This window comes from Gopherus evgoodei, chromosome 4 (assembly GCF_007399415.2).
Source record: "Gopherus evgoodei ecotype Sinaloan lineage chromosome 4, rGopEvg1_v1.p, whole genome shotgun sequence".
Lineage (NCBI taxonomy): Eukaryota > Metazoa > Chordata > Testudines > Testudinidae > Gopherus > Gopherus evgoodei.
In genome coordinates, this window is record NC_044325.1 from 121,104,764 (window position 1) to 121,130,025 (window position 25,262).

The following is a 25,262-nucleotide window of genomic DNA, read 5'->3' on the forward strand; positions in this document are numbered from 1 at the left end:
GAGGGTAGGAAAGAAGAGGGATGGGCTTGAGGTTAGGAAGGATGGCAGCAGAGGGGCCAAGGTGAGGTGGGGATGAGTGAGGGAGGCAGAGAGGATGAGGATTGGGGGAGAGCCCAGGTTAGGGCAGATATAAATCAGAGGTCAGGAGGCAACTGTGGATATGGGACCTATATCTATTTGGGCTGGTGGAAGGAGAGGGGAGATTGGTATGGAATAGGTAGAACCAGGTGGGAACTGTAGAGGGGTGAGGGAACACAAGGAAGGGGCCACTGGAGGGAGAAGAAGACAGCTACTGTAATGAAGAAATGGGGGTGTGATGAGAACCATGGGTGATTGACAAGATTACAAACAGCAGCAACAACCAAAACTCAGAAGAAATTTAGCTACAAAACTCTAACGTGTCTCTACAGAGCTTATGCAAATAGAGATTTTTCAAAGGTTTATAACTTGGCCGTATTTGGGTGTATTTTTCATGGGAACAGCAAAAGGCATGGTCCTGACACAAAGACCACCCTCCATCCTTGCCAAATTTCAAGTCCCTGCTCCAAAACATGGGGGAGCTAGAACTTCTGAGGGAAAAGGTTGCAAGATTTACTTTTTTTAACATGGGTAAAACCCCTTGGGAACTGCCACCTGATGTGCTGGGATTACCTCTGAGCCTGTTTTCCCTGCCATCTTGGGACTTCAGTGCCCTGCCTGGTTGTGCCAGACACACAAACCTGCTACAAACGCAAACCCAGGTCTAAACCATGTCCCTCAAAAGCTGCAGGCTTAACTGAAAACAGCTTAAGAAGTGTTCTTGTCTCCAACATCCAGTTCCCAATGGGCTCCAGACCCTAAATAAATCGATTTATTCTGTATAAAGCTTATACAGGGCAAACTCACAAATTGTTTGCCTTCTATAACACTGATAGAGAGAGAGAGATGCACAGCTGTTTGCACCCCCCTCCCCAGGTATTAATACATACTCTGGGTTAATTAATAAGTAAAAAGTGATTTTTATTAAATACAAAAAGTAGGATTTAAGTGGTCCCAAGTAATAACAGACAGAACAAAGTAAATTACCAAACAAAATGAAATAAAACACACAAGTCTAAGCCTAGTACAGTAAGAAATAGATTACAGATGAAATCTCACCTTCAGATGTTTCGATAAGCTTCTTTTACAGACTGGACTTCCTCCTAGTCTGGGTCCAGCAATCACTCACACCTCTGTAGTTGCTGAGTTTTGTTTCACTTTCTTTCAGGCATCTCTTTGGGGTGGAGAGGCTATTTTTTTGTGCCAGCTGAAGACAAAATGGAGGGGTCCCCCAAGACTTTATGTAGTTTCTCCTTGGTCTAAACCCCTCCCTCCCCCTGTGTAGAATCCACTCTACAAGATGCAGTTTGGGAGTCACATGGGCAAATCACATGCCCATGCATGACTTAGGTCTCTACAGGAACATTCCCAGGAAATCTCAGATGTGGATTTTCATCTATCAAGGTCTGTTGTTTGCCAAGTACTTCCATTTACTTGAATAACCCCCTCACTATGTCGATCAAATTTGCCTTAGGTGCTTTCTACAGCAAACACTTTATATATAAGCATAGAGCCAACGCTTATAACTTCAGATAATAAAATGATATATGAATAGGATGAATACGTTCAGTAGTACATAACCTTTGCAAAGATATGTTACATGGCATATCTAGCATAAAACATATTCCGGTTATGTCATATTTACATTCATAAGCATATTTCTGTAAAGCAGGCCTACACAACTCGTAAAGCGGTGAGGGCCACATTACTCGAAAGAAAACAGCTGACGGCCGAAACCCCCCGGCCCTGCGGAAACACCCGCCCCCTCCCGGCCCAGCAGAAACACTCCGCCCCAGCACTGCCCAGCCCTGCAGAAAAAAACCCTCCTTTCCCAGTGCCACCCCACCAAAACAGCTGTGGGCCAAAAAGGAAGGTTGGGGGTGGGGAGGTGATACTTGATTTTAAATCAGCCAGGGGCTTCCAGCTGAAGAGCTCGCTCAGAGCCCTCAGGGTCAAATTAAAGGGCCTGGGGCTCCGGCGGCTGCGGGAACCCGGAGCTCTGTGGGGCTGGGGCAGGGAGTTAAAGGGCCCAGAGCTCCTGCTGCTGAGGGGAGCCCAAGCCCTTTAAATCCCAACCCCAGCGCATCCGCTGGAGCCACCACTGGGATTCAAAGGGCTCTGGGCTGCCCATGGCGGTGGGGAGTCCTGAGCCCTTTAAATCTCAGCCACGGCCGAGAATCTCTACGGGCAGCTCAGAGCCTTTTAAATCCTGGCCACGGCTGAGATTTAAAGGGCTCTGGGCTCCCCACAGCTGTGAGCAGCCCAGAGCCTTTGAATCCCGTCCGCAGCTGGCAGGACCAGCTTTAGGAAGTGCGGGGCCCAATTCGAACATTTTCAGTGGGGCCCCGGCAGGGATGACTGGAAAAAAAAAAACAACCACATTTCTTAGTAACCGGTTCCCTATAAAAAGTTCTGCCACAGTATGTATTTTTTGTACCAGTAGAGTTACCATACATCCGTATTTTCCTCCTGGATGGTGATTTAAGATCCAAAAAGCCTGACATGTCCGGGAAAGTACAGATGTATGTTAACCCTACCTAAAGTTCTTTTCTAAAAGGATGTGTCTGAACTAGAAATGAGCTCCGCCACTCCCTGAGGGTATGCTAGGGTGCACGTGTGGGTCCCAGCTGCTCCCTGCCCACCTCATTGAAGCAGGTGTGCAGGGTTACTTCCCTGGGAACTACAGGGCACCAGTGCACATGGGGCTGGCTGGAGGTGAGGGGGAGGTGGCTGGAGGTAGGGTCTTGCTGCAGGCTGGGCAAGGGGTGTGGGGCAGGCTGGAGACGGCATGTGAGATGGGTTGGCTGGCTTCAGGCAGGGCCACGGGAGGGTGCGGCATGGGTTGGCAGGGCTGGAGACAAAGGAGTGCAGGACTGGCTGGCTTCAGGCAGGGGGGTGTGGCAGGGGTTGGCTGGAGACAGGGAAGGGGGTGCAGGGCTAGCTGGAGACGGGTTGGTGCAGGGCTGAAGGCAAGGCAGGGGGTGAGGGGCTGGCTGTGGGCAGCGAGTGCAGGGCTGGCTGCAGACAGGAACTGGTGCAGGCAGGGGTTGGCTGCGGGCAACTGGTGCAGGTACAGGGGGTACAGCCCATCCTGTATGGTGAGTGCCCCCTCCTCCTGCCTCCCCCACCAGGGTAGCAGTAGCAGCCCGTGGCTCAGGAGCTATTTAAAGGGCCTGGGGCTCCCCTGCTTCCACTGCCCCAGCCCTGTAAATAGCTGCAGGAGCCCTGGGGAAGTGGTGGGGCTCTGGGGGCTATTTAAAGGACCAGGGCGGCAAAGACATCTGGAGACCCCCCCCCCGCTACCCTAAGGCTTTGGGGGCTATTTAAAGAGCCCGCGGCTTCCCTGCTTCTACCGCCCCAGCCCTTTAAATAGCCGAGGGAGCCATGGGGAAGCAGTGTGGCTTCAGCAGCTATTTAAGGACCGGGGCGGCAGAGGCAGCTGGAGCCCCGGCCCTTAAATAGCTCCCAGAGTCCCCTGCTACCCCAGGGCTCTGGGGGTATTTAAAGGATCTGGGGCTCCCCTTCTTCTACCATCCCAGCCCTTTAAATAGCCACGGGAACCCTGGGGAAGTGGTGGGGCTCCGGTGGCTATTTAAAGGGCCGGGGCGGTAGAAGCGACGGGAACCCAGACTTTTTAAATAGCCCCCAGAGCCCCACAGCCCTACACCAGGGCTCCAGCAGTGGTGCTCTGGTGGCAATTTAAAGGGCCTGGGAGCCACAGGCCTTATAAATTGCCCCCTGGGGAAGCTGGGCCACCCTGCTACAGTGCACTGGCTTTTGCCGGTACACCGTACTGGGGCTTGGGCATGTGACTCTCTTAAGGGCGGGCTGATTCAGGGGAATTGGATGAATTGGCCTAAAGCCAGCCCTGGCGGCTAAGATTTAAAGGGCTCTGGGCTCTCTGCGGCTGCGGGCAGCCCAGAGCCCTTTGAATCCGGGCCGGGGCTGAGATTTAAATGGCTCTGGGCTCCCTGCCACTGCGAGCAGCCCAGAGCCCTTTGAATCGTGGCTGGGGCTGGGATTTAAAGGACTCTGGGCTCCCCGCAGCTGTGGGCAGCTCAGAGCCTTTTGAATCCCGGCCACGGCTGAGATTTAAATGGCTCTGGGCTCCCCACCGCTGTGGGGAGCCCAGAGCCCTTTGAATCGCGGCCGCAGCTTGGATTTAAAGAGGTCTGAGCTCCCCGCTGGTGTGGGCAGCCCAGAACCCTATGAATCCCGGCCGCAGCTGAGATTTAAATGGCTCTGGGCTCCCCACCGCTGCGAGCAGCCCAGAGCCCTTTGAATTGCGGCCGTGGCTGGGAGTTAAAGGACTCTGCGCTCCCCGTGGCTGTGAGCAGCTTAGAGCCTTTTGAATCCCAGCCGTGGCTGAGATTTAAAGAGCTCTGAGCTCCCCGCCGCTGCGAGCAGCTCAAAGCCTTTTGAATCCCGCCGCGGGCCACACAGTGAACCTCTGCTGGCCGTATGTTGTGCAGGCCTGCTGTAAAGCATTATGGGATGCAATGACACAAACCTAATTCTCAAAAATGGCTGAACCATTTTAGCAGAAACTTTCAGAATATTTAGCCTAATGGAAACACCAGGCATGGAAAATTTCAGCCCAAATGTTAAAATTTAGCAAAGTTATAAGCAACTGAAAACAGGGACATGTCCAGGAATCCTAATAATAGGAGTTGCTACCAGCTCTGCATATAATAATCTTTTGTGTAAGCGCTGTCTGTTATAATGTATAGATACGGTGCCTTGCACACTGGGATCCTAATCCTGACTGTGGCCTCCAGGGGCTAGTGTACTACAAATAATCCATGATAATAACTTTGGTTCTGTGCACTAGATCCCAGCTAGGGGAATCCAGTGAACTGTTTTGACTTTTCTTTTTGTTGCGTGACTGGAAAGTAGCAAAAATAATTACTTTTTGACCTAGGGTGAAGATCTCTATTTTTAGTGTGTCCTAATCCAGGAACCTCTTTGCCAATTCATTTCACATTTGATAGGTTTGTGGTGGAGGCTGAATTTTTCTAACTGGACTAGTCAGCTAGTGTTTGGCATCCACTTTGCCTTTGAGGAAGGATTATTTAAATTGTTCAGGGTAAATGTTGGATCTCCAATGTGATTTGAGCCCTGGCAATGTGCCAGAGACAGTAATTTGCACATATGAAATTGATCTGGAGCTCTTGACAAACCAGAGTGTTTTCAGGCAGCCTGATGCATAGCTCAGTTTTTTGTATTTCCTAGTTTTCGGATTGTGACAGGGCATACAGGCCCCATGCTGACAAGGAGAAGATTAATGAGGGACTGTAGGCTCAATTAGCTCCACCCTATGACAACTGCAGCAGATGTCAGGTGTGAAGTGGGCAGTTAAAAGGAGACAATTTAGGTCTGTTTGCTCTCCTTTCTGGACAGTACCAGAGCCCTGCTTCTCCCTCTGTGAGGGAATCCTGGTTACATCTAGGAGCTGAGAGAGGTTTCCAGTTGGACGAACCTCCCAATAGATGGGATGACCGAGCCCTGGGAACTGATTATTGGAGATTGGCCCAGAGTAAATGGCTATAAATGGGCAGGGTCCTGCCAAAGACTTGTGGGATGACCCTATTCAGAGTTTTTTGGTTTTTGCTTCTTTTGGGACTTTAATACTTCGAAAGGCAGGGACTGAAGAGTGCCTTAGCCAAAGGGCTAAAGCACCACTGCACTGGATCTCACAAGAGGCAGTGGCTGATCATTGGAGGCCCTGAGGCAGGGTGCACAGTGCTCTGGTGAACCATGAGGCTGCTGTGGAGCAAACCCTGTCACACAGAGGATTAAGTTAAGTCACTCTCCACATTCTGCAAAGGTACAAGACAGAGCTGGGCAACCTTAACTCTGCATTAACACACAGTTTTTGGGGTGCTAATATCAGTTACACATAGGAACTGTCTGTCTGTAGAGCATTTTATACCATTTTAATCATAACAGTAAATCTGTGCATCAAGCCAAATGTGCCAATGTATCTGCTACGGCCCAAATGCCAACACTCAGTTTGTGGGATTTTCTCACCAAATGCCACTATAATGTGGGACAAACTTCCTAAGTCTGGAAAACAGGAGCCCAAGAGTTCAAACCTCACCTCTTCTCAGTGCTGCTCATAGTATATTCTCATGCAATTGATTACCCTTTTCTTGGCCAAGCCTATGAGCCCCAGCCTTAGAAGGCAGTTCTCAAAGATCTGCTGAACACACCCCGTTATTTGAAGAAACTGGCAGAGAGATTAGGCAGGGTCACTGCCAGGACAGACCCCAGCTCTCTAACATAACAAATCCCACTTTCATCCACTGACACATACTGCTTTTCATGTTCACTGCACCAGTTTTGCTTATCTTATCTCTAATCACAATAAACCACATTCCTCACCCTGAGTGAGCGATAGAATCCAGGATTCCTGATCAACAATAGCCTGATGATAATTAGTAAATACTTGAGTAACCCTCTGTGAAAGTGTTTGTCAAGATCTTCTCCAGTGGCTGCTCTACAAATGGGTTAGCAGTTATTCCTGTGTAAGGACCAGGGTGTGAGTGGTCAGGCCTAGTGGTTGGAGTTAGGAGCCAACACTGGAGCCAAGTGTCAGAGCTGGAGTCAGGGGACAAGCCAAGGGTCAAAGCCAGAGCCAGAATACAGGATGGGGCAGAGTAGCAGGGATTTGGAGTGAAGTAGAAAAACAGGAGCAGGGAGTGGAGAAGGTTCTGGGATAAAGCAGGCAGGAACAGGAAGGAAGACAGAGCTAAGGAGTCAGGTTCATGGGCATGGTCCAAAGTGGCAGCCAGGCAGGTATCCACCCTAGTTACTTGGACAACTTTCTGTGCCTCTTTCTGGCTTAAGTAGTGCCTCTGAGCCAATTAGTGGGGCCAGATGTGTTCCCCAATCAAGAGGTTCGTGGGCAGAATCCCTAGTAAACTAGAGCTCCTCTAGCTCCCTTCTCCACTGATTCTGATGATCTGCTGGAGGGTGGCCATGTCCTGAACACTGCGTGGGAACCACGGGCTAGGGTTTGGAAACCATGACCCTGCAGATCACCCAGTGCCCTGGTGTGCCCCATCCCAAGCTGTAGTGGTCTCGGTTTTCCAGGGTGGTTTTTGTGGAAGTTGTTTACAGGTGAGTGGTGTGAACATCTGTACCAGTTCCCAGAAGCATATGGAAAACCAGGTGTACTTGGAGGGAATTGGTTAAGTTGACTTGAAAGATGACTGGGTTTATTTGCCACGGAACTTGGTGGGGCCAAGGAACTGGTAGTCTAATTATGAGATGGCCTGTCCGTGTGTGGGTATTTTGTTGAGAGCCATACCCTCTTGTCATAGGTTTCACCCCCACTCTGGACTTTAGAGTACAGATGTGGGGACCTGCATGTGAACCCCTAAACTGAATTACCAGCTTAGATCTGGTCTGACTGCCACTACCCAAATAGTTCGAGTCATTTGGGAAACTCTGTCTTTCCCCTCAAAACCTTTTCTTCCCTGGGTAGCCTGGAGAGACTCCTCCACCAGTTTTCTGGTGAACACTGATCCAAACCCCTTGGATCTTAAAACAAGGAAGAATTACATATTCCCCCCCCTCCACACACACACTTTCCTTCACCAATCCCTGATGAGTTCAGATCCAATCCCCTTGGGATGTAGGGGGTGCCTTGGGTTGCCCCCGGTGGTAGGGTTTTGTTTCGGGTTGTCCCTTCTAATATTCGCTCCAACTGCTACTAGTTTTTTTCTTTTCTGCCACCTCCACCCTTTTGGCCCCAATCTCCCCCGCCTCCATTACAGTTTTGGGTTTCCCATTTAGGATGTATCTTTCTATTTCTTCAGGAACACCTTTTAAAAACTGCTCTATTTGCATTAGGAAGGGCAACTCTTTTGGATATTTAACACTTTTGTTTCTGATATCCAGACATCCCAATTTTTTCCAATGTGGTAGGCATGTCAGTGGTGTGAACATCCTGAGATGTCTGGTTTCCACCTTAGGGCTCTGAACCGCTGACAGGCATGCTCGGGGGTGTCATAAACAGATGCTTAAGGCTTAATGTCTCTTTTACCTATAAAGGGTTAACTAGCTCAGTAAACCTGGAACACCTGACTAGAGGGCCAATCAGGAGACAAGATACTTTCAAATCTTGGTGGAGGGAAGCCTTTGTCTGTGTTTTTTGGGGTTATTTTTTGTTCTCTCTGGGTTCTGAGAGGGACCAGACATGTATACAGACTCTCCAATTTTCTGAAACAGCCTCTTCTGTTCAATTTAGTAAGAACCAGTTAGAAAGGCGGTTTAGTCTTTTGATTGTTTTCTTTATTTGCAAATGTGTATTTTGCTGGAAGGACTGTATCTCTGTTTGCTGCAACTTATATTTGTGCTATGGGGAAGATTCTCTCTAGTGGCTATAAGCTGAAAGACCCTGTAACATTTTCCATCTTGATTTTACAGAGACAATTTTTACTTTTTTTCTTTCTTTTATTAAAAGCTTTTCTTTTTAAGAACCTGATTGATTTTTTTCCCTTGTCTAAGACTCAAGGGGAGGGGGTCTGCACTCACCAGGGAATTGGTGGGAGAAAGGAGAGAAGGGGGGAAGAAAAGCCTGATTTCTCTCTGTGTTAGGAATCTGTCTCTCTCTCAGGGAGTGGTGAGGGGGAAAAGAGGAGGGGGGAAGGTGAATTTCCTCTTTGTTTTAGATTCACGGAGCTTGAATATGTATAGTCTCTCCAGGATAACCCAGGGAGGGGACGCCTGGGAGAGGCAACGGTGGGGGAAAGGGTTTACTTTCTTTGTGTTAAGATCCAAGGGGTTTGGGTCTTGGGGTCCCCAGGGAAGAGTTTGGGGAGTCAGAAAGTGTCCCAAAACACTATATTTTTGGGTGGTGGCAGCTCTATCATTTCTAAGCTAGTAATTAAGCTTAGAGGGGTTCATGCAGGTACCCCATCTTTTGGACGCTAAAGTTCAGAGTGAGGAATCATACCTTGACAAGGTGTTAGCCCCATTCTGATTCTGGCCTTGTTTTTAAAAAGTTCGTAATTGTTCATGTGTTCCTTAGGCATTTCAGCCACCACCTCTGCTAAGGGTCCACTGAGCTGCAGCCTCAGCTCTACCAGTACTGGTCTGTAGAGAGATTGTACCCAGGCAGGCCCGTTCAAAATTTTCTGAGAAGGCCTCAGTATCATCGCCTGCCTTGTAGCTGGGGAATTTTCTGGGAGGAGAAGTGGTACCTGGAGAGGGGTTGGCTGGTATATTTTGCCAAGCCCTTGCTAACTGCAGTTTATGATTCATCTTTCTTTTTTTTTTCTGCTCCATAGCTTTTTTTTGTGGGCATCCTCTTTTTGGCTTTTTCTTTTTTTTCCCCTCTCCTCCATAGCTCTTTCGTGGGCAGCCTCAGCCCTGGCCCTCTGTCTGTCATGTTTCTTTTGGTTCTCCTGAGCCTGGAATTTGACTAATTCCACTGGTCTACAATTTTTGAGAAGTCGTCTGCTTCAGAGATCAAATGTGATATTTATTATGTATTTTGATGTGCTGAATTCAAATATGACAATTAAAACAACTGATTGGCTACTGTTTCTAAGATATTTAAGTTTTTACATTTTATGTCTATGTATATTGTGTAGATAGCAGAGTTTTAATCATAAATTGTAAACCTAGGTCTTTTCATGTGTTTATGGTTGCTTTACATGATATTTCACCTGTCCTGTTTATGTAACACTTTAAAAATCAGCAAAAGGTTATATAAATAAAATTTATTATGAAACAAAAGGCAAAAAACTATTATGTACATAGTTCAGTCCTATTCAGTGTCTACTTGGCGCTTCTTGGCTTGTCTCTTTTATTCATTAAATGGAGCATCTCTCGTCACTGTCCAGCAATAGTCTGCAAGCATCGATGGGCTCCATTTGCCCTGATAGCCTGCCAGGAGATTCCACTGCTGTAGTCCGGAGCCCAACAGCTCTGCCTTACTCTTGGGTAGTTCCAAATCCCTGACAAGATCATTCAGTTCACCTTGTGTTATGAGGTGTGGTTCAGAGGAGGAGGATGGGAGAAAATGTGGGTCCTGTGAAATTGATGGTTCAGGGCCAGAAGTTTCATCCTCTTCCTCTTCCTCGTCTGACTCAAGTGAGAATGATTCTGGTGCATCAGGAAACGGCAGTCCTTCTCCGTGGGGTACTGGGCGTACAGCTGATGGAATGTTTGGATAATGCACAGTCCACTTTTTCTTCTTTGACACACCTTTCCCAACTGGAGGCACCATGCAGAAGTAACAATTGCTGGTATGATCTGTTGGCTCTCTCCAAATCATTGGCGCTGCAAAAGGCATAGATTTCCTTTTCCTGTTCAACCACTGGCGAAGATTTGTTGCATAAATGTTGCAGCATATGTGTGGGGCCCACATCTTGTCCTGATCTCCAATTTTGCAGCCAAAATAAAGGTGATAGGCTTTCTTAACCATAGTGGTTATACTGCGCTTTTGTGATGCAAAAGTCACTTCACCACAAACATAGCAGAAGTTATCTGCACTGTTCACTCAAGTACAAGGCATCTCTGCTCACTTTGCCTAAACAGAAATGTGTCCTTTTGCAAAATCAAACACTGACAAATAAGAGAGCACGGCACTGTATGATTTCTAGAGCTGATATAAGGCAATTTGTTCAGCAGAGTGATGTAAGCTTCGTTATGATTGCATCATCCATGACTTTTAGGAATAACATGATGCAATTCATATCATGTATGACGCAATACCAGCTTCAGATTGCATCATTCATTGTTTTGCCTAAAAAGCAAGTACTGTCCAAACCCAGTCATAGATTTATTCATAGATCTAGTCAAAGATATATTTTAGTCATTTCTGGTTTAAATGGAGATCCCTTCCCTTTATAACTCACTTATCCTCCACCATTCCCAAGTCAAGGGTCGTATATACTGACCCAATAGCATATCTTGAAAACTAGAGCCAATCAACAATTTTAAGCAACATTTTTGTTCTCAGTGACCCAGAATTAGTAAAGTTGGACTACATTTATTTCAGAAAGATTTTGGCGGTAGAGCAGTGTTCTAGGTCCTGTTGCATAGGGTTTTTTTTCCCCTTTGCCTGACATTTTTCCCCAGTCTACCTTAGCTGTCTTTGTTTGAGAAGTTAAAAAAACAAAAACAAAACCAGCTTGTGATTCCTTTGTGAATGTAACTTGAACCTCAGTCAGAAGGAACAAGTAAAACCGGTTTTGTAACTTGTTTGGCAATGTTAATTACCCTCCAACTATCACAGCTGGAAGTGTTGCTAATAGAACCCTGTTAGAAAACGTAACCTGTTTGCCTTCAGGGTATCTCTCCTTCGCTGCTTTACCAGCATTTAAATGAGGGGGGAAAAATCTAGCTTTTGGTTCCTTTAAAATCCCTCACCGCTATTCACCATGTCATAGATTTCACCCCCATTCTGGTTGTTAGAGTACAGATGTGGGGACCTGCATGCGAACCCCTAAACTGAGTTACCAGCTTAGATCTGGTCTGACTGCCACCACCCAAATAGTTTGAGTCATTTGGGAAAATCTCTTTCCCCCAAAACCTTTTCCTCCCTAGGTAGCCTGGAGAGACTCCTCCACCAATTTTCTGGTGAACACCGATCCAAATCCCTTGGATCTTAAAACAGGGAAGAATTACTTATCCTCCCACCCCCCAGCTTTCCTTCACCAATCCCTGGTGAGTCCAGGTCCAATCCCCTTGGGATGTAGGGGGTGCCTTGGGTTACCCCTGATCGTAGGGTTTTGTTTCAGATTGTCTCTTCTGATATTCGCTCCAACTGCTACTAGTGTTTTTCTTTTCTCCCACCTCTACCCATTTGGCCCCAATCTCCCCTGCCTCCGTTTCAGTTTTGGCTGGAGTAAAAAAAATCAAGAAATCAGCCTCTTGTCAAAGTAGTAAGTATTAAGAAAGAAAATAAATAGGTTTATTTATTTTCTTTTTGTAACTTGTCTTGACATTAGGGGAATAATCAAATTGGGTATTCTTGTGTGTACTAACGTTTTTGCCCAGGGGAACATCCTGTGTTTTAAATCTGCTGGCTGTAAGATCAGCTTGTATGCTATCTCCCAGAGGTTTTTTCTTTTACTTTTCTTTTCTTTAATTAAAAACCTTCTTTTTAAGAACCTGATTAATTTCTCCTTATTTTTAAATCCAAGGGGATTGAATCTGGACTCACCAGGAACTGGTGGGGGGAAAAGGAGGGGAGGAATAAGTAATTCTTCCTTGTTTTAAAATCCAAGGGGTTTGAATCGGTGTTCACCAGGGAATTAGTGAAGGAGTCTCAAGGCTATCCAGGGAGAAGGTTTTTTGATGGGGAGAAAGACAGAGTTTTCCAAGTAACTCAAATATTTGGATGGTGGCAGCATATTAATCTTAGCTGGTAATTAAGCTTAGGGGTTCACATGCAGGTCCCCACATCTATACTGCAAAGTTCAGAGTGGGTGTGGAACCTATGACACCTCTGGTCTACCGAAAGGAGGGCACCCTCCAGTCATTGATGGTCAGCATAATGTTTATAGCTCTGCTTAGCATTCTCCAGGCTAACTTTAGGTCATCTTGTGCTGCTGGATTGTGGGATGCTGTGGATAGCTTTGGTAGAACCCATAGTCTGAGGAAAAAAACATCTTTGCCCCATAGAGGTATGTTTTGCATAATAGTACATGAACTCTGCCTGAGATAGCAGCAAGGACCAGGAGTACTGGTGGAATTTTATGTAGCACTGAAGATACTGTTCCAGGATGTGGTTGGTTCTTTCCATTTGATCTTTTGTCTGGGAGTGGTAGGTGAAGGAGAGACAGAAACAGATGCCCAGAATCCAGAGAGCTCCTTGTTGGAAGTGGGAGATAAGTTACACACTGTGGTCATGGATGATGTGCTCCAGGAGGACATGGAGGTGGACAATTTGATCCACCCAGAGTCAGGAAGTTTCCTGGGTGGAGGTTGGGCCAGTGCAGGTGATGAAGAGTGCCACCTTTGTGAGATGGTCCACTATTGTCAGAATGGTCATGAACCCATTGAACTCAGGTAATTCTACTACAAAATCCAGGACAGCAACTGTCCAAAGGCCGGCTAAAATCTTGAGGGACTGCAGGAATCTGGAGGTTTTATTGTGCAGTACCTTGGAGTGGGCCCATGCATTTCAATAGACCGATAGGCCTGTGCTCTGGTCTGCATACAAGGCTCCCAGAAGAGACAAGAGACTGGGCACAGAGTTTTAAAGTTGCCAAAATGTCCTGCCAGTGGGGAGTCTTGATATACTTGTAGAGTTGTAGTCCTTGGAGATCAAGGGGGAGGGGGAGACATATATATGCCCTTTCATATAGATATTCTGTCTTGGACATCATGGAGTTCCTTACTTATGGCTTCTGCTCATCAGGAGGGATCCCATGGGCTGTATGACGGTGACCATGGCTTGGTGGGAAGCCGTGACCAGAAAGTTATGAGGTTTGAGGCTGCAGGAGATTTTAGGGTTTGAGTCCTTTGGATCAGCATAATATTCTCCCTTCTGGGACAGAGCATCAGTAATTATAGTAATCAGTAGGTTTCCGGTATAGGGTGGTGTTTATGTGGCCATCATTTATTAGTACTGTAGTGTCCAGGAAGTGGATCTCTTGTGTGGACTGGTTCAGGCTGAGGTTGATGGTGGGGTGAAAATTGTTGAAATCATGATGGAATTCCTCAAGGGCTTCTTTTCCGTGGGTCCAGATGATGAAGATGTCATCAATGTAGCGTAAGTAGAGTAGGGGTGTTAGGAGTTGAGAGCTAAGGAAGTGTTGTTCTATGTCACCCATAAAAATGTTGGAATACTGTCAGGCCATGTGGGTACCCATAGCAGTGCCGCTGATTTGAAGGTACACACTGTCTCCAAATGTGAAATAGTTATGGGGGAACAAAGTTCTGCCACTAGGTTTGCTGTGACATTATCGGAAATACTGTTCCTGACAGCTTGTAGTCCATCTTTGTGTGGAATGTTGGTGTAGGGGGCTTCTACATCCATAGTGGCTAAGATGATGTTTTCAGGAAGATCACCAATGGATTGTAGTTTCCTCAGGAAGTCAGTGGTGTCTCAAAGATAGCTAGGAGTGCTGGTAGCATAGGGCCTGAGGAGGGAGTCTACATAGCCAGACAGTCCTGCTTATTTACCTACATGCCTTTAGCTTTCATCCAGACCACACCACTCGATCCATCGTCTACAGCCAAGCTCTACGATACAATCAGATTTGCCCCAACCCCTCAGACAAACACCTACAAGATCTCTATCAAGCATTCTTACAACTACAATACCCACATGCTGCAGTGAAGAAACAGATTTACAGAGCCAGAAGAGTACCCCGAAGTCACCTACTACAGGACAGGCCCAACAAAGAAAGTAAGAGAACGCCACCAGCCATCACCTTCAGCTCCAAACTAAAACCTCTCCAGTGTATCATCAAGGATCTACAACCTATCCTGAAGGACAATCCCTAACTCTCACAGACCTTAGGAGACAGGCGAGTCTTTGCTTACAGACAGCCCCCAAACCTGAAGCAAACACCAGCAACCAAACACCACACAACAAAAACACTAACCCAGCAACCTATCCTTGCAACAAAGCCTGTTGCCAACTCTGTCCACATATCTATTCAGGGGACACCATCATAGGACCTAATCACATCAGCCACACCATCAGAGGCTCGTTCACCTGCACATCTACCAATGTGATACATGCCATCATGTGCCAGCAATGCCCCTCTGCCATGTACATTGGCCAAACCAGACAATCTCTATGCAAAAGAATAAATGGACTCAAATCAGATGTCAAGAATTATAAAATTCAAAAACCAGTTGGAGAACACTTGAATCTTCCTGGCCACTCAACTACAGACCTAAAAGTCACAATATTACAACAAAAAAACCTTCAAAAACAGACTCCAGCGAGAGACTGCTGAATTGGAATTAATTTGCACATTGGACACTATCAAATTAGACTTGAATGGGCCATTACATGAAGTAAAGCTATTTCACCATGCTTATTCCCCCCACTCCAACACACACACTTCTTCACATCTCCATGTCAATTGCTCAAAATGGACCATTTTCATTACCACTACAAACAGTTTTTTTTCTCTCCTCCTGATAATAGTTCACCTTAACTGATACTCTCCTTATAGTGTGTATGGTAACACCCATTGTTTCATGTTCTGTGTGTGTGTGTGTGTGTGTGTGTGTGTGTGTGTGTGTATACACACATATCTTCCTGCTGTATTTTTCACTACATTCATCCGATGAAGTGTGCTGTAGCCCACGAAAGCGTACGCTCAAATAAATTTGTTAGTCTCTAAAGTGCCACAAGTACTCCTGTTCAAGTTGTGCTTGCGGCTCATGACATTCTTTTGTAGACCGGTGTTGGTTTGCTTGTTTTTGCTCATTTCTTTGATGTTTCTGCTTGCCTGCAGATGTGTTGGCTCAAAGATGTGAGATGCAGTGATGTGGCTGTGAGTGCTGAAGTAAAGCGATGGGAGCTGAGACAGAGAGTGGGTGAAATCCTGGCTTCAATGAAGTCAGTAACAAAACTCCTATTGACTTCAGCGGGGCCAGAATTTCAACCAGAGTGTCTCCTTTCAGTGTATAGAGTTATACAGAAAAGACTTGTACCTGCTGACAGTAGGGGGAACAATTTAAAGGTTCAACTTCCCCCAACAGTTTGAGTCATGCCCCTCCCAGGCACGCCTTCCCGTCTTACCCTCAGGGGCCCCTCCCTGTAGCTCACAGCTGCTTGCTCCTCCCTCTCCATGCAACCGCAGTTTGCAGCTCACCAGATCCAGGAGCTTCTGCACAGGGTGGGAACACAGCTGGCAGAAATCTGGGGGGGCATGTAACCCATGTGTCCCTCCCCACTCTGGAGTTATAGATATTAAGGCCAGAAGGGACCATTAGCTCCTCTAGTCTGTGCTCGTATATAACATAAGCTGTAGAATTTCACTTACCCCTATATTGAGTCTAATAGGTTGTATTTTATTAAGCATTCTTCCAGAAAGGCATCTAGTCTGGATTTGAAGCCATCAAGAAATGGAGAATCTACCACTTCCTGTGGTATTTTGTTTCAATGGTTAACCACCCTCTCTGCTTGGTGTTTTTTGTTTTTTGTTGAAAATGTGCCTTATGTCTCATTTGAGTTTGTCTGGCCTTAACTTCAAGCCATTGGGTCTTGTTATGCCTTTCTCCACTAGATTAAAGAGCCCATTAGTATCTGTTATTTCCTCCTCATGTAGGTACTTGGACACCGTAATGAAGTCACATCTTGATCTTTCGCTAAACTAAAAAAAAAAAAATGAGCTACTTCAGTCACTCACTCGCATTTTCTCCAGCCCTCAAATCATTTTTGAGGCTTCTTTCTAGTGTTTCAACAACCTATTAAAAATGTTGACATCAGAATTGGACACAGCATTCCAGTATCAGTCTCACCAATTTGCATTCGTAAAAACACCACTGAGGAAGGCTGAAGAGGACTGGATTGACATTTTTGATTCTTGTTATCTTTGTCAGTTGCTCCATATTCAGTGGCAGGACAAGCTCAGCACAGGTTTGGTTTCAGCAGTTTTCTTGGCGTCAACACATTATTAGGATGGAAGATTAATGAACTACAAAACACATTTACCAAGGAATGCTACTAGATGGTAGGTGGTCACATGGGTGCCAAAAGCTTTGGTGGCGCAATAAGAATGCCAATAGTGTATATAGATTGAGAATCCAGCCAGACCATTGTAAGGTCCCAGGTAGAGATTGATCTGGGTGGTGCTCAATCTGCAACGAGGCTTTGTCCATTAGGCATTTGCCATGATGATGATAATCCAGCACTATTTGTTATACAGATGCTGCCTTAAAATTAACTCGCCCTCTTACACACACTGGTGTCAGGATCTAAGACACCATTTCTGTTAGTTATGGGGATGTAATTTCCGAAAGTGTAACACCAATCACACATTGCTGAGTGATAATTGTCCTACTTTAAATTGTAAGCAAATACTCATCTTCTTGCTTTTTACTTCAGTGGGTAAATTAAAGTCAACTCTCTTGGTCAGAGAAACACAATCATTCCTATTATATCTCCAGAACTGATTTGAAAAATGACTGACCAACACAAAAGTATAAAACCATTGTAGACATTCCCGTTGGTGTGAGTTCTTAGAACTGCATGTGAATGCCCAGAGTACCACAAGTTCAAAAAATGAATAGGTTACACTTAGCAGAGCCTATTCTATTTGACTCTGTGTATTAAAAGTACATCTTAATGTACTGGATATATTTTTGGTTTGGAGGATTTAGGTATGAATGGGACACATTGAAATGGCAGAATCTCTCATTCACAGTGCATGATCACTCCATATAAGAGCCTATTTTACTGTTCAGGAAATAGATTTAAAATTTGTGTCCAGAGAACAACATAGAAAATGTCTATTCTCTCTTTTCAGGGAAAAACATCAGCATGAGCCACGTCACTCACCTATTTACTTGTTCTGTGAAGCATTGGAGGATCCAAACTGTAAATTAAAGAAACTAAAGTAAGAAATTGTTCCTTCCTTTTTAAAAATCCCCTTTTTACTGCTGTTATTCCAGAAATTCTACAGCTGCGCAGCTCTTCACTATTGCTGCTCAGGAATTTGTTTAATGAGGCAGATACTCAGCTGGTGTAAACTGTCATAGCTCCGTTGAACCAAGTTGCAGCAACTGAGTATTTGCTGGAATACATGTGGGTTTGGCTTATATGGCAGCTTAGTGGTTCAATGACATTTATCTCAGGTGAGCAGGAGAGACAGAGCTAAGCAGCATAGCTGTGGGTGGTTTAAAGTCAGGAAAGACTCAGGAGGCTGGAGAGAAGATTTTAGGTATTTTAATCTTAGATATTTCTGAGGTGCACATCACCATGGTATCTAAACCCTGTGCAAGTCTATTTGTTTACCATTCATGTATCTTTATTTGATCTCATTTCTCCCTGATTCAAAGATGGGGTTTGGGGAACAGCAGGGGGTGGTTTTTCTCTCGCTTTCTCTCTCTCTCTCTCTCTCTGTTCCAGTGTGATGGTTCTCGGGGTACCCAGGGTTAAGAGTCACTTCATTACCTTCTGAGTCACTGAAGTTCTCAAATCTTGGTTTAAAGACTTCAAGTTACATAGAATCCACCATTTGCACAAGTTTAAACCTGCAAGTGAAAAGATAAATAATTTATTAGACAAAGGAAGGTCCCGGACGATTGGAAAAAGGCAAATATACTGCCCATATTTTTAAAAAGGGAAGAAAGAGATCCTGGGGAACTACAGATCTATCAGCCTCACTTCAGTCCCCAGCAAAATCATGGAGCAGGTCCTCAAATAATCCATTTTGAAGCACTTGGAGGAGAGGAAGGTGATCAGGAACAGTCATCATGGATTCATCAAGGGCAAGTCATGCCTGACCAACCTGATTGTCTTGTATGATGAGATAACTGGCTCTGTGGACATTGGGAAAGTGCTGGATGTGATATATCTTGACTTTAGCAAAGCTTTTGATACTGTCTTCCACAGTATTCTTGCCAGCAAGTTAAAGAAGTATAGATTGGATGAATGGACTATAAGGTGGATAGAAAGCTGGCTAGATTGTCAGGCTCAGTGGGTAGTGATAAACAGCTTGATGTCTAGTTGGCATCTGCTATGAAGCAGAGTGCCCCAGGGGTCGGTCCTGGGGCCAGTTTTGTTCAACATCTTTATTAATGATCTGGATGATGGGATGAATTGCACCCTCAGCAAGTTTGCAGATGACACTAAACTGGGCAGAGAGGTAGATACACTGGAGGGCTGAGGTAGGGTCCAGAGTGACCTAGACAAATTGGAGGATTGGGCCAAAAGAAATCTGATGAGGTTCAAAAAGGACAAGTGCAGAGTCCTGAACTTAGGAAGGAAGAATCCCCCGCACTGCTACAGCTGGGGGCCGATTCGCTAAGCAGCAGTTCTGCAGAAAATGATCTGGGGATTATAGTGGATGAGAAGCTGGATATGAGTCAGCAGTGTGCCCTTGTTGACAAGAAGGCCAATGGCATATTAGGCTGTATTTGTAGGGGCATTCCCAGCAGATCGAGGGAAGTGATTATTCCCCTCTATTCGGCACTGGTGAGCTCACACCTGGAGTATTGTGTCCAGTTTTGGTCCCCCAACTACAGAAGGGATATGGACTAATTGGAGAGAGTCCAATGGTGGGCAACGAAAAATATTAGGGGGCTGGGGCACATGTCTTACGTGGAGAGGCTGAGGTAACTGGGGTTATTTAGTCTGCAGAAGAGAAGAGTGAGGGGGGATTTGATAGCAGCCTTAAACTACATGAAGGGGGGGGTCCAAAGATGAAGGAGCTTGGCTATTCTCAGTGATAGCAGATGACAGAACAAGGAGCAATGGTCTCAAGTTGCAGTGGAGGAGGTTTAGGTTGGATATTAGGAAACACTGTTTCACTAGGAGGGTGGTGAAGCATTGGAATGAGTTACCTAGGATGGTGGTGGAATCTCCATTCTTAGAGGTTTTTAAGGCCTGGCTTGACAAAGCCCTAGCTGGTATGATTTAGTTGGAGATTGGCCCTGCTTTGAGCAGGGGATTGGACTAGATGACCTCCTGAGATATCTTCCAACCCTAATATTCTATGATACTATGATTCTACCCATTTCAAAAACAAAGTTTGACAAGCTTAGACTGAGGTCACTGTGTGGGACCCCAGAGTTGCTGAATTAATTGAAGAAGCTGCAGAGCAGCTACTCTCTGATTTTCTATTGGACACTTGACCTGTCACAGTTCAGAGATCATGGCAAATGTGGATCTCCACTAGGTGGTGGTGATGTACAGCCCATCTCTCAGAAGCTTTTCTTAGTCAGAGGGATCTTATATTTCATTCCAGACTCTCAACTGAAATTTCCTCCTTTAAGTAATTTCTCATTAGGTGCTTATCTTTTTCAATATTCCTTTCTGCTTCATTTCTACACTTCTTTAGTACAATTATAGTTTAGAAAGAAAACAGTCTGTGGTTTATCTAATACCTTTCACTTCACATCTTTCAGGACATATAGTAGAGCATAAGGCATGACATGGCAGAGTACATAAATATCAAGCTTCTAATTCAGGGTGTGTGACATATTGAAGGAACAAAACAAATTATCTATGGTATGTTTGATTTATATGGGAGAGAAATGTGCATCTTATAATTTTGGGATGAATATGTGTGAATTGGACTTTTGGGGAATCAAGAGATTTGACCCACATATACATTCTTCTGTTTTCTGGGTTCACAGCAGGTTATATGTAGTTAATTTCAGTCCAAAAGATTCTTGACCATCTGTTGATCTTGTTTCACTCGCAGTCTATAGTAGACCACTTTCCATTATGGGAAAGCAGGGTGTTACTCTTTTTAGCTAGGCTGGGAGTGGGAGAGAAGTTTTATCCATATGTAAATCATGCGAGATACTTGCTACAAGCACCTAGGCAAGAAGCTGGCCTTCACATGGAATAGGGCCGAGTTCTCCTGTTCCAATCCAGATGTGCCCTAGTTTAGTGTAATGGGGAGGGCATGACTGACCCTGGAAGTTAACAATGAGTTCAGAATGCTGAGAGGGAGGAGTCCAAAACCCAGAGAGGGAGCCCAGAAGCAGAACTGGGCTAACAGCTTCAGGGAGGGGGTGCTCTGAATGGGGGGGAATGGAGAGCATTTCCTGGTTGAGCAGTGGAGCCGGATCAGACTGGTGAAAGCTGAAGGCAGGAAGGCAGTTAGGGTTTCATCTGTAAACTTCCCTAGGCCAGAAAGCCGTGGCTGGCGAGGGCTGAAGGTGGACAGCAGCAGAGAGAGAGGTCTGCTGGCTCTCAGCTGGAGAGCTGCAACCAGAGGGGGCTGCAGGCTGGGGAATGATGATGGGGTGCATAACATAGTGGCAATGAAATTTTTCCATCTATTGGCATAGATGACTTATGTGGAGGGGGTCATGCAGGGTTGAGTGTCCCCCTAATAACCGCCTTCTGGGTGAGGAGCTGTGACGCATGGTTAGAAAGAGTTAAACATCCTGCAAAATAAATAACCTTCATAAGACATGTGGGGAGGTAATGTTTGTGTTTTTGTGTATTTACATATGTATGACTATGATGGACAATGTAATCAACAGTCCCTGTCTATGCTGTATTCTGATAATTCAGAAGTCAAAAGAACATCCTATCATGTAAATGAATTGTAAACACGAGATATCTCAGTATTCATCTCTCTTTGAAATGTGCCTTGAGTGGTGGAGGAACAAGCAAATGGCCTTATGTTAATTCGTATAGCTAAGTACTAGTGATGGGCCTCCTTCAAAGTCATCCTATTGACCTTTTGTTCCCTGAGAAATTCCAACTTGTCAAGAGATATGAAATTGTATAAAAATCCTTGGGTCCTGATTCTGTGATCTCAGATTTGCTTAAGCTTCTTCAGGGGAAGTTTGAGTTGCAAGATTGAGGTCCCAGTTATACTGGCATGCCCTGAACATGATATTTGGACATTGGACTATAAACAATGAACTATTTCTGAAAGAACTCTTTGCAACTACAAAACGCACCATCTCTGCTATGAATCTGCACCTCAGTGAACTGAACTCATGTCTGTATGGGTATGGCTACATTTGGAATTTCAAAGCGCTGCTGCGGGAGCGCTGCCGCGGCAGCGCTTTGAAGTGTGAGTGTAGTCAGAGCGGCAGCGCTGGGAGAGAGCTCTCCCAGCGCTGCGTGTAAACCACATCCCTTACGGGTGTAGCGTGCAGCGCTGGGAGCCGCGCTCCCAGCGCTGCGGCACTGTTTACACTGGTGCTTTACAGCGCTGTATCTTGCAGCGCTCAGGGGGGTGTTTTTTCACACCCCAGTTGCAGCGCTGTACAGTGTGAGTGTAGCCAAGGCCTGTGTATGTTAATCTTTTAACCAGACCCTGTCTTTTGTTTTTTAATAAATTTTAGTTTAGTTAATAAGAATTGGCTGTAGCGTGTATTTGGGTAAGATCTGGAATATTCAATAACCTGAGAGGTAACATGTCCGATTCTTTGGGATTGGTAGAACCTGTTCTTTTATGTGATGAAATAAGATTTACAGAAATTTTCATCATATTTGATGTGGGTATCTGGATGGAGGCCTGAGGCTGGATCACTTGAAGGGAACTGTGTTGTTTGGTCTTCTGAGTAACCAGTAAGGTAACAAAGAAGCTGTTTTATGCTGGCCTGGTGAATCTAAGTATTGGAATATCCACCAGCTTTATGGGAATTGTCTGCCCCATTCTTTGCTGTTCACCCTAATTGAGTGACCACAGCTGGCTCCCCACTAGGATGCTGGTCACAGGAGTGGAAGGGCCAGGGCCAGAGTCAGAAGAGAAGAGGTGGGGCCAGAGCCTATTCCAGCGGTACGCTGCCTGGACCCTGCCTGGTGCAGCACAGCAGCTGACGGGGAGAGCACTTGACTGCGGCAGCACTGGGCTATTCCCCAACTCTGGCTCAACTTTTGTGGACAGCAGCCAAGCAAGCCATGCTCCCCCCCCACACACACACATACACTCCACCCAGCATGCTCGGAGTCGGCTCCTATCCCCAGAAGCTGAGGCTGGGGATGCAGCAGGCTGCCACCCCTCCCCACCGTCTTTCTCCCAGGCAGCTGCTGCAGCACAGAGAGCATGCCGGTGTCACAGGTTGGCTCCGACCCACTCAGCTACTGTCCTGGAAGCCAGGTCTGGATGGGAGGCTGCCTGCTACTGCCCCAGCCAGGCACGCTCCCAGGCAGTTGTTGTGCTGCATCACGCAATGTCCAGAAGTGGCTCCATCCTGCTCCCTGCCTGGGTCTGCTGGGAGGCGAGCCAACACAGCAGGAGGATAGAGCCTCCCCCTCCACAGGTAACGTGGGATGAGGAGGGGGCGAAGTGAGCATGGGGGCCCTGGCTGGGGGTGGGGCGGGGAGGAGATTCATGGGGAAGTCATATATCCTCCTCCTTTAGCTAGTACCCCCCACATATTGGCTGATAGTTTCCCCTTAGTGCCCAAAATGAGGCCAGGCTGGTAGGCTAGTGAAAATACAGGGTTTTCAGTCCTGTTTCAAGTGTAAATCTGCATGTGAACTTAATCATGGAGCTGCTACTACCCCTGCATACACTCCCATCTCCCACTGAGTTGATGTTTGCTTTTAGGCTGTTTGTTTATGCATCTGCTAGGAAAAATCAAATTTATTTGGGGTCATGTGGTTCTGATGTATGCACATCTCTGTACAGTACATCATCATAAGACATACTAGCCAGCCATCCGAGTACAGAATTCCAGATGAAAACCATGAATGCTCTTGTAATTTTGATTGAATAGAATTTTGCCTTTATAATGCATGGCAAATTTCTAAAATACTGGAGGGAGCACCAGATATTTTAAAAACATCTAGGTTGGTCCAACATTCCATGCCCCCTCCCACTGTATACCCCCCCCACACACATCTAAGGAACCCCTTTGGATTTTTGTTTTCCCTTCCAACAGTTCTTAAAAGGTTTGCCTGGGTTTGGTCTGGTCAGTAGTTGTGCAGCAGAGCTAGAGTCTGGGGTGAAGAGAAGCAGGATCTCCCAGCATTTGCTCTGAGCTTGATGCAGCTACCTGGGGAGGTGGTGCCCCCTACAGCCTCCCTGTAGAGATGAGACTTCTCTGATTCAGTCACACCATCCCAGGGCACATCATTGCCAAATGCAGTATGAATGGTTGAGAGCTGGGTAGGTGGGATTTAGGGTGGCCAGATGGCTGCCCTTTAAATTCTGGTTAGTCCGTGAAAAGGCTGAGGGGCGATGCTTACTGTTGGAGTCTTACCCTAAACCTTAATCTTTATTGGTCAATGGCAGAGGTTTAAGGATTTGGGTGTCTGGGCCATTCACAGTGCCAACTGGTCAAGAGTGAAGTGTAAGGGTTGGGGCTTAGGTAAGAAATCCCACACAACAGCAGTTTCTCATTGGACAAAGGGTGGGGCTTGGGAAAGTGAGTGCAGCGGGGGTTCTGGGTCATTCTGGGTGTTGATTGGTCAGGGAGAGGGGCTAGTGAGTGAGGCCACCTGTCAGAACAGCTGTGACAAGCCCTATTCACAACGTGATCACTCTTGTCTGTGTGTCTCTCTCCTGTAGGTTGCATGGGTTTCTCACAGGCACTTGCTGCAGGGATCTTGCTGATGTTCTCAAAGCCAGAGAGAGCCTGACAGAGCTGGACCTGGGTTATAATGATCTGGGCAATGCTGGAGTGCGGCTGCTGTGTGAGGGACTAAAACACCCGAACTGCAAACTGCAGAAACTGGAGTAAGTAACATTTGGCCTCCTCTGTGTATTCACAGGTGTCTTCTGTGTAAAGCACTTGGCAGGATGAGAGATGGTGAAGGGGAGAAAAGAATTTTTGTCTCTCTCTGCCGCACTCTGATGGTTCTCGGGGACTGAGAGTCACCTCGTTACCCCCGCCTACAGCTAGACGGGGTCGGTCTTGGCGTAGCTGGGCATCAGCTCCCTGAAACCACCACCCCTTCACTCACTCAAGCAATCTCCTCTGGGCTTATGCGAGCCCCAGCTTTGTCTTGCAGGCTAACTAGAGGGGCACCCTAATCACTGACTCCCTTTGAATCGTTCTCCTGTGATACCCAGCCTCTGACTCTGGATACTCCATAAATACCAGATCCTCTGAACCCAAGGTGCCGTGCACCCCAGTTTACCAGATTTACCTTAAATCACAGCTCCGTAGGCCACGCAGCACTTGTGAACTCTTGTAATAAAACAAAAGTAGCTTTATTTAAGAAAGAATAAAGATTAATCTAGAAATTAGAGAAAGTGATGGAGACAACTCGTTACAACAGAAAACAAAATCATAAAACCATGAGCATGGTTCTGTAAGTAGTTACCTTTCCTAGGTAATGAAGTAGGTTTTCCCCACAAAGTTCAGTCAGTTGCAGAAATAGCTGGTTTCGTAAGAACCAGGATTCAAACATTCAATACACCCTCCACAACTCCTCAAAGGGTTTCCTCAGTGAATGAATACAGAGCGCCTTTCCCTAGACTCTGTTATACTGAGAACTGTCGCCTGCTGTATGCATAGCCAGGGCAATCTACTGCCTGCTATAAGGTTAGTTTTCACCTCCAAGTGGTTTTGATATTTGCCTTTGTCTTTGACTTTCCATTCACAGTTCT

General features: G+C 46.1%; 1 protein-coding gene across 3 annotated transcripts in view; it reads left to right on the forward strand.

Annotated features, from left to right (window-relative positions):
* LOC115650589 (NACHT, LRR and PYD domains-containing protein 3-like) overlaps nt 1-25,262 on the forward strand; it is a 78,944-nt gene that overhangs the window by 18,797 nt on the left and 34,885 nt on the right. For 2 of the 3 annotated variants that reach the window (XM_030560769.1, XM_030560771.1), the window contains exons 6-7: nt 17,535-17,624; nt 24,219-24,386. In XM_030560769.1, the coding sequence (XP_030416629.1) occupies nt 17,535-17,624; nt 24,219-24,386 (258 nt within the window). The remainder of the gene's footprint in view (nt 1-17,534; nt 17,625-24,218; nt 24,387-25,262) is intronic. The other variant, XM_030560770.1, reaches the window with a different exon arrangement.